The sequence below is a fragment of the Trichosurus vulpecula genome, chromosome 8, assembly GCF_011100635.1.
Source record: "Trichosurus vulpecula isolate mTriVul1 chromosome 8, mTriVul1.pri, whole genome shotgun sequence".
In the NCBI taxonomy this organism is placed as follows: Eukaryota; Metazoa; Chordata; class Mammalia; order Diprotodontia; family Phalangeridae; genus Trichosurus; species Trichosurus vulpecula.
In genome coordinates, this window is record NC_050580.1 from 234,640,019 (window position 1) to 234,656,689 (window position 16,671).

The following is a 16,671-nucleotide window of genomic DNA, read 5'->3' on the forward strand; positions in this document are numbered from 1 at the left end:
GGTATTTCTGGGTCAAAGGGTATACACAGCTTTCTAGCCCTTTGGGCATAGTTCCTAATGGTCCTTCAGAAGGTTGGACTAGTTCACAATTCTATCAACAGTGTATTAGTTTCTAGATTTTTCCATATCCCCTCCAGCATTTTCATTTTCCTTCTCTGTCATGTTAGCCACCTGATAGGTGTGAGGTGGTATCTTAAAGTTGTTTTAATTTGCATTTCTCTAATCAAAAGTGATTTAGAGCATTTTTTCATTTGCCTATTGATAGCTTTGATTTCTTCTAAAGATTGCCTCTTCATATTCTTTGGCCATTTATCAACTGAGGAATGGCTCTTATTTTTATAAATTTGGCTCAGTTCCCTATATATTTGAGAAATGAGGCCTTTATCAGAGAAATCTGCTGTAAATTTTTTCCCCAGTTTTCTGTTTTCCTCCCAATTTTGACTGCATTAGTTTTATTTGTGCAAAAGTATTTTTTTAATTTCATGTAATCAAAATGATCCATTTTACAACCTGTGATGTTCATTGAGCAGATTAAGTAACTGGAAAGTTGGGATATTTCAGAGTACATAAGCATGTATGTTGGAAGTCGCTAGTATAAGAGCAATGGCTGGGGGTGGAGAAAGGGACTATGAGTGAAGCAATGAACTCTTTGAGAAAGGAGGGAAAATGTCCTGGGGGCTGGATATAATGGTCACCAGGATTTGGACTGTATGATAAATTAATATTGTGTGATCCTCAAAGGAGGAGAGATTGCTGATTGATGGTGACAAAAAGAGAGTACAGAAGTGAAAATAGGAAGCAAGGAGTATTTTAACTTTTTCTAACTTGGGAGAATTCTAAATCATTCTAATCCATGGGGACCAGTGGGTCAAGGGGTGTGGAAGAGAGTCTAGCCAGCACTAGAAAGGATGTCTAGGGATGAAGTGTCATCTGGAGAGACTCAGGTCACTGTGAGTGCCAACAGATGGATGGAACAAGAGAGGAAATGGTTTAAAATAAAAGGAATTTATTAATTATAGAGTAAAAATTCCAAAGACTACAGCGGAAGGGGCAAGTAAATCTGAATAGTGATACTGAGGGGAAGGGTTCAGCATCATTGGGATGTAGAGAATAGAAAGTGGGAGTATACTACAATTGGGGAATGAGGCCAGAGAGGTTATCTGTGAATAGCAAATGTCTACTGATGAAGCTAAATGCCTAGAAGGCTCAAGGCCAGCCTTTGGTCTTGGCACAGGCTTCAACTGCACAGCCTCATGGTAGGTGGCACAGTCATTAATACAAATTGCCAATGTTCAATAAATACTAAATGATAATGATGATAACCCAACAACCACTGTTCCAAACCTTATCCTCTTTCCTCAAAGTCCAATTCTAATACTACATCCCTCAAAGATGATCTTATCTCCTATTTCACTAAGAGTAAGTCTGTCTTTGGTGATCTCTCTTGTATTCCCTAATGCTTTTTTCCATTTCTGATCATTCCTTTTAGTGGTTTCTCTTCTTTTTCCAAATTCTTAAGTAAAGACGTCTCCAAAGGATCTATCCTTATTACTCTTCTCCTTCTATATTCAATCTCTTGCAATCTTATCCACTTGTGTGGGTTCAACTATCATTTCTATCCAGATGACCTCCAAATCTGCACATAGAGCTCAGATTTCTCCCTTGCATCATATTTCCAATTACAAGCTGGATCTTCTTTTTGGATATCCTACTGATATGTCAAACTGAACATATTTAAAACTAAACTCATAATTTTCCACCTATGCCCACTATGTCTCTCAAATTTCCTATTTCTGTTGGTGATACCATTATTTCTCTGGTTACTTAGGCTTGATATCTCAGTTGCCTTTGACTGTCCCCTCTCTCATGATTTCACATCTAATCAGTTGCCAAGTCCTATCAATTCTAAATCCATAACATCTCTTACATGTATTCCCTCCTCTTCAAATACATTGACACCATCTTCACTCAAATTCCTATCACCTCTCACCAGTACCATTGCAGTAGATTCATCATTGGTTTTTCTTTTTCTCCAACCCATCCTTCACTTAGCTGCCAAAAGGTCCAAAGGTCTGACTATATCAGTCCCCTATTCAATAACTTTCAGTGATTCTCCCCTACAAAATCAAGTACAAACTTCTTAGCATGGCATTTAAGGACCTCCACAATTCAACTGTGACTCCTCTTTCTAGCTGTACTAAACTTTAATCCCTTCCATGTACTCTACATTCTTGTTGAACTGGACTATCAGTTATTTCCTACTTGTAATCTTTCCCTCTCCTTCATGAATGAATTCATGCAGCTATCCCCATACATGAAATGCATTTTCTCCAGATCTGTCTGTTGAGGCTCCTCTTCTTTCAAGACCATGCTCAAATGCTAACCCCTTCATGAAGTTTTCCTGATTTTCACAGCTGGAAATGATCTTTCCTACCTCAAATTTCTTATATTACTTTGTCTAGAATGTTTCAATCCTTATCACATTCTACCTCATATCACAATTATCTGTGTACATGGTTTATTTTTCCTATTAGATTATAAACTCCCTGAGGACAAGAAGTGGTTTTTAAAAATTGCATTGCATATAGCAAGCACTTAATAATTATTTGATAAAACACTGCTCTTGAAAAAGTAGAGAAGTAAAATTCATGACACAGATTTATAACAAGAAAGCTCTGAAAACTTCTGAAAAAGACAAGCTATAAGAGAAGGATAACTACTTTCTCCTGATACATTATTCGCTTCTCCTTGAAGAACTTTAAGAGAGATATTACAAGAAATTAAATGAAAAAGATCCACCATCGAATCTGATAACTCAGGTCTACTAAGGAGATTCAATCACTTAAGTCAGAGAAGCATGAAACTAGAAAAAAACAGAATGGGCAAAAAATAAAATAATTTTAATACCTTATTGTCCCAGTTGTAATGGTAGCCCAGGGTCACCCAACGTAGTTTTTCTAGCAAACTTCGAGGTCTTTTTTTGTTCAGGTCTTTATTTCTAAAAAGATTGGTGACCAAAAAGAGTTTATTAAATTCAAGTTGCAACAACAGTAACACTTTCCCAGCTTCTGGGATGAGAGCTCACTATTTGACAAAAACCGGAAAACAGTATTGCAGAAACCAGGCACAGACCAACATCTGACACCGTATACCAAAATAAAGTCCAAATGGGTACACAATTTAGATATAAAGGCTGATACTATAAACAAATTAGGGGAGCAAGGAATAGTTTATCTGTCAGATTTACGGTGAAAAGAGGAATTTATGACCAAACGAGCAATAGAGAACATTATGAAATGCAAAATGGATAATTCTGATTACATTAAATTGAAAAGTTTTTGCACAACCAAAGCCAATGCAACCAAGATTAGGAGGGAAGCAGAACAGTGGTAAAGAATTTTTACGAGTACTAGTGATAAAGGCCTCATTTCTTTGTTTTTGTTTTTTTTTTTTGGAGGGGGGAAGGCAGGGCAATTGAGGTTAAATGATTTGCCCAAGGTCACACAGCTATTAAGTGTGTCAAGGATCTGAGACCAGACTTGAACTTAGGTCCTCCTGAGTCCAGGGCTGGTACTCTACTCACTGCACCATCTAGCTGCCCCACTCATTTCTAAAATATAAGGAGAAATGAGTCAAATTTACAAGAATACAAGTCATTCCCCAATTGATAAATGGCCAAAGGATATGAAAAGGAAGTTTTCAGAGGAAGAAATTAAAGCTTTCTGTAGTCATATGAACAAAATGCTCTGAATCACTATTGATTAGAGAAATGCAAATCAAAACAACTCTGAGGTACCATATCACACCTATCAGATTGGCTAACATGACTAAACAGGAAAATGACAAATGTTGGAGAAGACATGGGAAAGCTGTAACACTAATTCATTGTTGGTAGAGTTGTGAGCTGATCCAACCATTCTAGAGAGCAATTTGGAACTATGCCCAAAGGGCTATAAAAATGTGCATATCCTTGACCCAGCAATAGTGCTTTTAGGACTGTATCTCAAAGAGAACATAGAAAGTGGGAAAAGGACCCACACATGCAAATGTATTTATAGCAGCTCTCTTTGTGGTGGCCAAGAACTGTAAATTGAGGGGATGGCCATCAATTGGGGAATGGCTGAATAAGTTGTAGTATATGAATGTAATGGAATACTACTGTGCTATGAGAAATGATGATCAGGAGGACTTCAGGAAAACCTGGAAAAACTTATATGAACTGATGCTGAATGAAGTGAGCAGAACCAGGAGAACATTGTACACAGTAACAGCTGCAGTGTACGATGACTAATCCTGATAGACTTAGCAGCAATGCAAGGACCTAAAACAATTTGCAAAGACCTAAAACAATTTTAAAGAACTCATGATAGAAAATGCCATCCACATCCAGAGAAAGAACTATGGAGTCTGAATGCACAGCAAAGCAGACTATTTTCTTTTTTTTTTCTTTCTCATGGTTTCTCCCATTTGTTATAATTCTTCTATAAAACATGAATAATGTGAAAATATATTTAATAGGAATGAATATGTAGAGCCTATATCAGATTGCTGGCCATCTTGGGGAGAGAGAGAAAATTTAAAACTTATGGAAGTGAACGTTGAAAACTAAAAATAAATAAACTAATAAAAAAAAGTAACGTTGTGCAGCTCCCTGGATCTCAGTGCCCATACATATTGTTTAGTGGTAAGTATTGTTACCCATAGTAGCAGAAGGGGAAACAAGCAGATATAAAACCATATGACTAATGTGACAATGACAGCCAGTGGAACAGCTGAAATTGGCTCTTGCCATTTCTGATATCAAGTTTTTGCTTTAAATTCCTTTGTTAAAAGAGCTCAACCTGGGGGTGGGAGGGTGGAGCCAAGATGGTGGCTGGAAAGCAGGGACTAGCGTGAGCTCCCCACCAAGTCCCTCCAAAAACCTATAAAAAAATGGCTCTGAACCAATTCTAGAACTGCAGAACCCACAAAATAGCAGAGGGAAGCAGGGCTCCAGCCCAGGATGGCCTGGATGGTCTCTGGGTGAGATCTATCCCACACAGAGCTGGGAGTGGAGCAGAGCAGAGCGGAACAGAGCCCAGCGTGGGTGGGGCGGACCAACCAGACCAGGAGCTGGGTGGAGTGGGCCCTAGCACCCTGAATCAGTGAGCTGCAGCAGTTACCAGACTTCTCAACCCACAAACACCAAAGACAACAGAGAAGGTTAGTGGGAAAAGCTGCTGGGGACAGAGTGAAAAAAGGAGTTCGAGGTTTGGCCACTGACCCCGGGGCAGCAGAGGTGGGGCAGCTACACAACTACAGCTGCAGTTGCTTCAGGTGCCAGGCCCACCTGGTGGGAGGAATTAAGTGGCGGATCAGAGCAGGAGTGCACAGCCTGCTGAAGATCTAAGTCCAGTCCGGGTTGGGGGTTCTTGGGGAAGGAGGAGTGCTGGTGTGGCAGAGCTGGCGCATCCCCCCAAGCTTGGAACATAGTTCTCTTAACTCTACAAGCAGTCATACCCCACTGAAAAACTCAAGGGTCAAGTTAGTTGGCTGGGAATATGGCCAGGCAGCGAAAACGCACACAGATTCAGTCTCAGACTTTGGAATCTTTCTTTGGTGACAAAGAAGACCAAAACATACAGCCAGAAGAAGTCAACGAAGTCAAAGAGCCTACAACAAAAGCCTCCAAGAAAAACATGACCTGGTCCCAGGCCATGGAAGAGCTCAAAAAGGATTTGGAAAAGCAAGTGAGAGAAGTAGAGGAAAAATTGGGAAGAGAAATGAGAAGGATGTGAGAAAATCATGAAAAACAAGTCAATGACTTGCTAAAGGAGACCCAAAAATATACTGAAGAAAACAACACCTTAAAAAACAGACTAACTCAAATGGCAAAAGAGCTCCAAAAAGCCAATGAGGAGAAGAATGCCTTGAAAGGCAGAATTACCCAAATGGAAAAGGAGGTCCAAAAGACCACTGAAGAAAACACTACCTTAGAAATTAGATTGGAGCAAGTGGAAGCTAGTGACTCTATGAGAAATCAAGATATTATAAAACAGAACCAAAGGAATGAAAAAATGGAAGACAGTGTAAACCATCTCATTGGAAAAACCACTGACCTGGAAAATAGATCCAGGAGAGATAATTTAAAAATTATTGGACTACCTGAAAGCCATGATCAAAAAAAGAGCCTAGACATCATCTTTCAAAAAATTATCAAGAACTGTCCTGATATTCTAGAGCCACAGGGCAAAATAGAAATCTAAAGAATCCACAGATCACCTCCTCAAATAGATCCCAAAAAGAAATCTCCTAGGAATATTGTCGCCAAATTCCAGAGCTCCCAGATCAAGGAGAAAATACTGCAAGCAGCCAGAAAGAAACAATTTGAGTATTGTGGAAACACAATCAGAATTACCCAAGATCTAGCAGCTTCTACATTAAGAGATCAAAGGGCTTGGAATACGATATTCTGGAGGTCAATGGAGCTAGGATTAAAACCAAGAATCACCTACCCAGCAAAACTGAGTATCATGCTCCAAGCCAAAATATGGACTTTTTTTTTTCTTTTTTTTGGCAGAGGAAGGCATTTTATTACACTCCTTGAGAGAGCAGGTGTAGTGCTCGCTGGAACACTCACACTGATACAGCTGCAGGAGCAGGGGAAACCATTCCCTCCACTCCTGCTAGAGTTATGGTTAGTTTACAATCTTTATTTTTTACATAGTTTTCCTAGGTTATACAGTTTATACAGGTAGGCTAATAAGGATACAGAAGCAAAAGTGAAGTTAGATTTTCCTTATCTTAGTTTAGGATTAAACTACATTCTTTTACTTCCCCTACTTTCCCTCTTTAACATATGCAAATTATGCAAATCAGCAGGCCTGGATTCTTGACCAAGACCAGAGGCTAGATAAGCTTGAACTGGTTCAAGTGGTTTGGCTTCCCTAATTCCCCTGACTGCCTTCTCAAAAAGCATGCACATGTATAAGAGCCTCTGACCTCTCACCTGACCGACCTTGAGGCCTGGTTTCTGCTAAAGCTGGGGTGGGGGAGGGCAGGGAAGCACACCTTTAGTTCTGTGGAAACAAAACTCCTCCTCCCATTTCTTACAATTTCCCCCTCTTCTTTTATTCAAATTTTTGTTTCCACATTTTTAATATTCCCTTACTCTCTTTCTCATCTGAATTTTTCTCCTTAATCATCACCCCTTTAAATATGGGAAGGATTGATTGACGCATTGACAAATCAAAGGGGGCAGTCCCCTTTGTAAATACGGATACAGAGACCCAAAAGAAAACGATAATGCAATTGTCCCTTTAAGATTCAAAAGTCTTCTTCCCATAAGGCTGTCTGGCAGAGAACAACATCAGTGAAGTCCTCTGGTCCTTGGTATTTGTTCCAGCCCTCTCCAGCATCTTCTTCTTGCCTTCTTGTAGGAACCAGCTTTCTTTCCATTCTCCTACAAATTTACCTTGGCACAATTTTTAAGTTACCATTTCTAATCCATAAGGATCATTTTTACAAATTCAAAATTGGAACTTTGGCCAATTGCCATGTTTAAGAAATTTACATCAGAACCCAGTTCCTCATACTTTACATTAACTCATTACATACTTAACATACTTTACATTAACATTTCCTCACCAGGAGGATGATATTTCACTAAGGAATTAACAGCAGACTCTAGCACATACATAAATACATTAGATAATCAATTCTTAACACAGTACATATAACATCATAAACTTTTAGTCATGCCATGTTTCTTTGATGGCATTTACAAAATAAACCACAAGCCATTCTTCTAACATTACTAATTGTAACAAAGCTTTAGACAAGCATGATATTAACCAAATAGCAAAATAATATTCTCACAAGCCCTTGACCTAATTGTCTCCATACCATTTCCAAGAAAAAAACCTAACAGTAGTCCCAGTCCTAGAGTAATCTAAGATGTTCCATAATCAATTATTTTATAGATTATAGATTATAGATTTACAAAACCTTCTGATTATAGAAATTTGCCACCAAGAGAGTAGGGACTTAGAGTAAGGGGATCATATTTTCCCCAGCTTCCTGTCAACTCCAGGCAGAGGCTGTGTCAAACTGCAAGCTGCATTGAGCCAGGCCTAGTCTGCCAGGTTTCAGTTGAGGCATCAGGTCAAGACAGTCCCACCTCAGCAGATGCTGAACAGTTGCCCCCTCAACTTTGCCAAGAAATCATACCTGCAGCTCTTGCCTGCCCTCCCACAGGGCTGCTGGCATCTTGGGTCACCCTTCCTTGATACTCACACCTAGAGTTAGACTTAGAAAAACAGTCAGTTAACAGTCCCATTAAGTCTTTGAATAGCAAGTTCCAATAATTGGTGACTATAATCTCACATTGCCTAAGGGATGTCCTAAAAGCTAGCTCTAAACAGCTTGCAAGCATTTCCTCCCTTGTTCATAAAATCTTCCCATTAAGATCATAAGTTACTGCTAACACATTTGCATCAGTTTCTCCTCTATTTTTCTATTCTTCTCTAATTATACCTGATATGAAAGAATTCAACCATATAACTTTATCTTTATGTTTTAGATGATGGAATGAATTCAAATCCACATTTAACTTTTTCCATAAATATTCTACAACTTCTCTCCTAAAGAGACTTACATTGAAATTCTTTTCCCTAAACTGAAGATGTTTCTGACTTAGTTCTAGTGATTACACTATTTGTATTAATACCTAATTGCTCTTATATCACTACCCTATCTCACACAGATACAATATAACTTTAAATCCTAGCCTTAGTCTATGGGATAATGATTCAACCTTACATTTGTAAACAATATTGTCTCATAAAACTTTTTCCTTTTTCCCAAATTATTCCCATTAATACATTAGAAGCCATATTGTCTTTCATTTGGCTATACAAGAGTACCAATGTAACCAGTCATTTGATTAAAAACAACAAGATTTCACATATTTGCATTTATCCAGTTTTCCATTTTTCCCCCATAAAACCAACTTCTTTCACAATGGTAACAGATTCTGGCAGATACCTTCCCTTTTGTCACTACCGGCTTATTTCTGATTACAGAGATCTGCCATAAAAAAAGCATCATATCATCTCACCCTGAGAGTGGGTTCTTTTCCATCAGATGGCAAGCTTTAGTAATGAAAACTACCAAACCAAATCCCATCTCAAATCTAATCTTATCTGCTGACTTTTAAGTAGCCAGGTTTGGAGGCTTCTGACCCCTACTGTTCTTTCTTTCAGTAAAAACTCAAATCCCAGTAACTGCTGCTCCTCCCCCTTCCTTCCCTTCTTTAAAACAGTTTAAAATTGATCCTGATATAAACAGGGATTGTCACTAAACTTTCATGAAGAAAAATTATTTGGACAGTTCTAAAATGAGATGTGTCTCCTTCTTAAAGCAAAATAACCTTTAAACATTGAGATTCATTCACAAATTCCCAAAGTGCCATCACAAATTAGTCCATAAATCTCCAGATTAATACACATAAATACATCTTTAGATGATACATGCCTGAAAATCACACCCCTATACTTTTCAAAGTATTGTAACAACTCAATTCTTTGTTATTACAGAATTTCTAGATATCACAAAAATTCTTTCATCAAAAAGGTGTTGTAATGGGGAGAACACTTAGTTTCTATACATTACATATCCAATTAAATTAGCTTTATCACAACAAAGTCTACCAGGACTTTAAAAGCTTTGTCCATAGGAATCCCTCTACCCTGAAAACTTTTACACAAGATTGAATATCCAAAAGCCCTTGGTTCAGTTAACAACCTCAATTTCTTAATTAAGTACAATTCTTAACCTAACCTCTAAATTACAAGAGGAATTATTTTAATCACTAGTGGTAACATTTTAATTTCTAAGGCCCAATACTCTTAGCCCTGTAAAAGAAAAGATTACTGTTTATAAAACCACATTTTAACAGTTCACAATGTATCCTGAACTGACAGAGATTACAAGAGGACCCAACAAGGCCTTTGTATAAATACTTGATTTATAGCAAAAACAATTTCAACTGAACTTCCAGACAAAACTTGGAAGTTATAATTTCCTAGGTTACAGCAATTGTCCAACTTCTTAACCTAGTGCAACTCTAACAAAATTTATACTATAGAAACGTAATAATGCCCTAAATATTATTATGTATGTAAAGTTTGAACTACTCATTTCAGTCTAGGTAAATACATTTCTAAACCAAATATGACAGTTTAAAATTATCAAATTTTCATCACATCCTTTAAAGGCACCCAATTCACATATATCAAACTCAGATTAAAATCACATAATGGTCTTCTCAAATTTCACAATCTAAGAGAATTTTAGAAATACAGAAACAATAAATTTCAGGTGACATCAACTGCATTTCCAGATCACCACATATAGGAATTGTTGATCCTATTACTTCTGATATATATAAATATTGAGCGAAAACCTGTTGACCCTTCCAATAGATAGGGGTCCATCCTCACCCTTAACTCCCATAACCTTTAGGGTTTTTCTCCCAATTTTTTACCCCAATGGGTAGTGTACAAAGGGAAGATCTCTCTGCCTCTGTGTCTACCAAGAATATTATGTCTTCTTTATGATCCCCAATCTTTAGGTTTACTGGGGGTTCTTGGCTGGGTCTAGAGAGAAAGAACCCCAGACCCCAATAGCCTTCTTCCTCAAAAGTGAGGAGGGGAGCTACCTGTTCTTTCTTAACTCAGGACACTCTCTCTTAAAATGTCCTTTATTACAATAGTAACAGGTTGTCCTACCTGCCCATTTACCCACATCTCTCCTATGCCCTGAAGCCCTGTGCCCTTTGAGATTCTCCCTTAAGGATTGTTTATGATCACCTCTTCCTTCTTGCTTCCTCATAGTATTGGCCATGACCTGAGTTTTCTGTTTCTGTCTTTCATCCTCCTGCCTCACACACACTTTCTGAGCCTCTCTCAGTAATTCGTCTATTGGTCTCTCACTCCATCTCTCTAATTTTTGCAATTTCTTATTTATATCTGGCCATGCCCTAGTGACAAAGTTTACTTTTAGCATCCCTTGGGCCACAGTGATGAGGGCAAAGTCTCTGGGAACCCCCTTGAACTGTCCTTGAAACTTCCAACTAGATCTGGCCTTCCCCTAAGGCCATAAGCCTGACATTATCATTAGGCCCAAATCTCTACCTAGCCTTGCTCTTTATCGTCCAGCTACTTCCCACCCTTAATTCCATTCTTTTGGTTGCTGGAGTCTGACCTCATCCTGTTCCCCCTAGACTCCGCCTCAAGATCCTCCCCAAAGCCCTCCTCTAGTCACCCCAGACCACCCCTCAATCCCTCCTACAATCTTTGTGTATATAATCTCCATCTTGCCTCCATGAAGGGGCTCAGATTCAATCTAGCTCAGCCCAGACTAAATCTGGCCCGCCTGTGAAAACAGGCGTCACAAAGGGTGGGACCTCCCAAGACAACCCATCATGGTGAACCCCCAACAAACCCCGTCCCTTCCCTTGGCTGAGAAGGCCTGAGTCGAACTCCTTCAGCAGGACTCAGCATATAGGCACCTTGGGGTCTTGAGCACCCCCAAAAACCGATGGTTCACTAACAATCATCATTTTGATTTAACCTTTTCAACAGGATCCTGAATATCTCCTCATTCTTTTTAGGAGCTGAGAAAGAGATTAATTTTGTTTTCCTGATTTCAAAAGCCTTATATTCTGTGATTTTGGCACATCTTCCCTTATCCCTTCTATTACCAATTGTCTAAGATCCTGCATATTCCTACGATGTTCTTCGATATTGTTATCCCAGCTTGGATCTTCATTTGGGAATTTTCCATCCGCAGCTACCACTCCTGGTCCTGGAGGGTGTCTCCATTCCCATCCCTCCATGGCTGCCTTTCCAATCATACCCTTCCCTTCTCCCATAAACAGGAGGTTGAGTATGGACACTAATTCTGCCAAGGTATTAGGAATATTTGCCCTGGCCAAACTTATAAAAAAAGAAAACTTCATATCATTATTTGCTTTAAGAACCATCCAGATTTGAATTTGGCACCCCGCTTTCTCCAAGCTTCATCTTATGCATACTGGCAATTAACAAAATGCCTAAGGATTCTAAGGATTTTTGAGGGGGAAGGGGTGCGGATACTTTGTTTTTAATTTTTTTTTTATTTTTAGTTTACAACAGACGGTTCTACATAATTTTGAGTTCTGGATTTTCTCCCCTCCCTCCCCCCTCCCTCCCTAAGACGGCATGGAATCTCATATAACTACCACGTATAACTTCGTATTGAATTAATTTATATACTAGTCAAGTTGCGGAGATGAATTATGACCAATGGAATGAATCGTGAGAAAGAAGAAACAGAGCCAAAAAAAAAACCCCCAAAAACAAAAACAAAAGAGAAGAGAAAAAGGCGAGCATGAAATGTGCCTCAATCTGCATTCAAACTTCATAGTTCTTTCTCTGGATGTAGATAGCAGATGAGTCCTTTGGAGTTGTCCTTGAAATTGAAGGAATTAGAATAGGAAAAGAAGAAACTAAATTATCACTTTTTGCAGATGATATGATGATTTATTTAGAGAATCCTAGAGAATCAAGTAAAAAACTACTTGAAATAATAAATAACTTTAGCAAAGTTACAGGATATAAAATAAACCCACACAAATCCTCAGCATTCCTATACATTACTGACAAAGCCCAACAGCAAGAGATAGAAAGAGAAATTCCATTCAAAGTTACTGTAGACACTATAAAATATTTGGAAGTCTATTTGCCAAGACAAACCCAGGGCCTATATGAACATAACTATGAAACACTTTTCACGCGAATAAAGTCAGATCTAAATAAATGGAAAAATATCAGTTGCTCATGGTTAGGCCGAGCTAATGTAATAAAAATGACAGTTTTACCTAAATTAATCTATCTATTCAGTGCCATACCAATTGAACTACCAAAAAATTATTTTACTGAACTGGACAAAATTATAACAAAATTCATCTGGAAAAACAAGAGGTCTAGAATATCTAGGGTATTAAGGAAAAGAAATGCTAGAGAAGGTAGCCTAGCCATACCAGATATTGAACTGTACTACAGAGCAGCAGTCATCAAAAATACCTGGTACTGGCTAAGAAACAGAGGTGTGGATCAGTGGAATAGGATAGGAATACAAGATGGAGAAACAGATACTTCTTTTGGAAAAAAAACCTTTTGGACTCTTAAGAAAGATAAGAGGGAGTGGTCCTTAAGAGCACATGGGTTTGCAACTCCCCCACTCATTCTTTATACCAAGCTAAAATATTTTTCTCAGTTTCCCCTTCAGCCTGCTGCCTCAGATAATGGGAAAAATCCCTTCTAGTTGCTAAAGGCTCCTCCCTAGTTGGGGCCTGGCAGCCCCTTGAGAACAAAGGAGCCTACCTTTTCTAAGCACTAACTAATCAGCCCTATTTTCCAATCAGGTTACAGGTTTCTTTAGCTTCAGCTCCTAATTGACACACCCAGTCTTCTAAGGTGGAGTGGGGGAAGGGAGTGGCCAAGAGCACATGGCAGCTAAGAGCAGCACTTGGACTGAATTCCAGGTGGTCTCAAGCCGCCATTCTACAACACCCCCCCTCACCTAAATTCCTTTTCTATCTCCCTTTCTTTCCCAATCTTTACTGAAACTTTTTATTTTTCGTATCTCCAATTTCAATCTTTCTTTCCCTAATCCTGACCCAAGTTACTTAAAACATCTCAAATAAATAAATTACATACTCACCCAGCTTTCCCTTTTCCCAGCTGCTTTCTTTTTACCTTAAAACTTAAAAATGACCCAACAATTTTTAATCACATTCTAAGCAGACCACTGAACCTCTTTAAAGTGGTCATCCAATTTTTCATACACACCCCTTTTACTTCTACAGTTTTTAAAACACTTTGCTTGATGTTAGATAGACTGACTCAATACAAAATACAGATTTTTTTTTTCCTTCAGAATCTAACCAACCCTTAATTCAGAGCCCCCAGTCCTCCTGGCTGACAGCTTCAGTTCTGATTCCTTATCTAACTATTCTAATACCAAAGGAGCCCATTTCAGTCTCCTAGAGTTAAACATTTTTACCTGAACAAAGAACAAAAAAACACAGACAAAACATTAGTTAGACAGACATTTCACATGAACAATTTAGAATTTGAATTCGGACTCACTTCCAACATTAAACCAAATCACTTTCCCTGGGTCGACCCACGAGTGCTTTTCTTCCAAGCACTAGGAGAAATCCATTCTCCCCACCTAGGTGCACTTTCCCTGGGTCGACTTACTGTCTTCCCAGCTGGCCAACATTCTTCCTAACGAGAGGAGGAATGTTAGGAGGATCCCTTCCATCCTCCCCAGGTACCTTTTTCTTAGAGCTCTTATTTCCCATTCTAGGCAAACCTTACTTATCAACCTAGAACCCCCAGACTTGACAAGGCTGTCTCCGGCTGTTCCCTTTTGCGTTTGTCTGCACACTCTTCTTGTTCAAACAAGGTCTCGGGTCCTTCAGATCGTCCAGGGGGTTTTCAGCTTGGACAGTGGGACCACTCTAACAGTGAGCCGGAGCGCTCTTCCCTCTGCCCTATCTTACTCACCCTTCCTGGGGTCTTCAGAATCCCGGGACGAGCCCCAAATTGTAAGAACGCGTGGCTTTCGGGATCACTGGACTTCCTAGGCAGGGCCAAAGTTCTGAGGAAAAACCCTGTGATAATCCCTAGGGAAGGCTGTACAGACCACAGGACTCCCAGGGGAAGGCCAAGTGGCAGCCCCCCCCCCTTAATCTGTGGGGATCACAGGGCTTCTAGGGGTCAGACCCTAAGGAGGACCCAAGTGATGTCCCTTTAGAACGGCGGTAAGATCACAAGGCTCCCAAGACAGGGCCGGAAGTCCCAAGTGATGCCCCCTTAAGAAGGCTGTGCAGACCACAGGGTTCCCCAAGGGAATCAGGAGTGGTAGCCCTCTTAACACCGCAGTGGGGATCACAGGACATGCCAAGGCAAGATCCAGGAGTAAGCCCAGGACAAGCTTCCACTGCCCATTGCTTCCCTTCACTTGACCTTAGGGAGATCCATGTGATTTGCCCATTCTCACCCAAAGAACTCAAGACCAGAGTGGGCAGAGGAAGGCATTTTATTATGCTCCTCGAGAGAGTGAGTGTAGTGCTCACTGGAACACTCACCAAAACATGGACTTTCAAGCTTTCTCAGTGAAAAGACCAGAACTGAATAGAAAATTTGACTTTCAAACACAAGAATCAAGAGAAGCATGAAAAGGTAATCAAGAAAAAGAAATTGCAAGGGACTTACTAAAGTTGAACCGTTTTGTTTACATTCCTACATGGAAAGAAGACATGTATGATTCATGAGACCTCAGTATTAGGGTAGCTGAAGGGAATATGCATATATATGTATATATGTTTATGCATATATATGTATATGTGTGTATGTATGTATATATATATATGCATATATATATATATATACAGAGAGAGAGAGAGAGAGAAAGAGCGGGCACATGGTGAGTTGAAGATGAAGGGAAGATATCTAAAAGAAATAAAATCAAATTAAGGGTTGAGAGAGGAATATATTGAGAGAGGGAGATAGGGAGAGATAGAATGGGGTAAATTATCTCGCATAAAAGTGGCAAGAAAAAGCAGTTCTGTACGAAGAGAAGAGAAGGCAGGTGAGGGGGAATGAGTGAATCTTGCTCTCATCAGATTTGACCTGAGTAGGGAATACCATACATACTCAATTGGGTATCTTACCCCACAGGAAAAAAGGAGGAAGAAGATAAAAAAAGGGGGGGATGATAGAAGGGAGGGCAGATGGGGGTGGAGGTAATCAAAAACAAACACTTTCGAAAGGGGACAGGGTCAAGGGAGAAAATTCAATAAAGGGGGATACGTTAGGAAGGAGCAAAACATAGTCAGTCTTTCACAACATGAGTATTGTGGAAGGGTTATACATAATGATATGCATGTGGCTATGTCGAATTGCTTGACTTCTTGGGGAGGGTGGGTGGGAAGGGAAGAGGAGAGAGAATTTGGAACGCAAAGTTTTAAAAACAGATGTTCAAAAACAAAAAAAAAAGTTTTTGCATGGAACTAGAAAATAAGATATACAGGCAATGGGGTATAGAAATTTATCTTGCCCTACAAGAAAGGAAGGGAAAAGGGGATGGGAGGGGAGTGGAGTGACAGAAGGGAGGGCTGACTGGGGAACAGGGCAACCAGAATATACGCCATCTTGGAGTGGGGGGAAGGGTAGAAATGGGGAGAAAATTTGTAATTCAAACTCTTGTGAAAATCAGTGCTGAAAACTAAATATATTAAATAAAAGAAAAAAAAGAAAAAAATAAATAAAAGTACATAGAGCTGAAAAGGGAAAAAAAAAAGAGCTCAACCTTAAAGAAGAAAGGGTAACTCTCCAAAACACCTCAATAAGGCTAAACCAAGGCTGAGTATAGTTAATTATCCAAATGGAACTAAAAGCACTGCTGATAAATGAAAACTTGGTTAATATAGTACTTCTATTTCAACTTTGCTAAAAGGATGGTATGAATTAATCATAGCTATCAAGGCAAACTACAGTAAGCAGGAAAAAAAAGAAAAAAAAAAAAGCTGGTTTCCCATGTCTTTTTTTGCCCTGACTAAGGTAGCTTGGATAATTG

At 39.3% G+C, this 16,671-nt stretch overlaps 1 protein-coding gene across 2 annotated transcripts in view; it reads right to left on the minus strand.

Annotated features, from left to right (window-relative positions):
- The window catches only part of ALKBH1 (alkB homolog 1, histone H2A dioxygenase), a 46,727-nt gene that overhangs the window by 6,153 nt on the left and 23,903 nt on the right, over window positions 1–16,671 (minus strand). For both annotated transcript variants that reach the window (XM_036735014.1, XM_036735015.1), the window contains exon 4: window positions 2,908–2,998. In XM_036735014.1, the coding sequence (XP_036590909.1) occupies window positions 2,908–2,998 (91 nt within the window). The remainder of the gene's footprint in view (window positions 1–2,907; window positions 2,999–16,671) is intronic.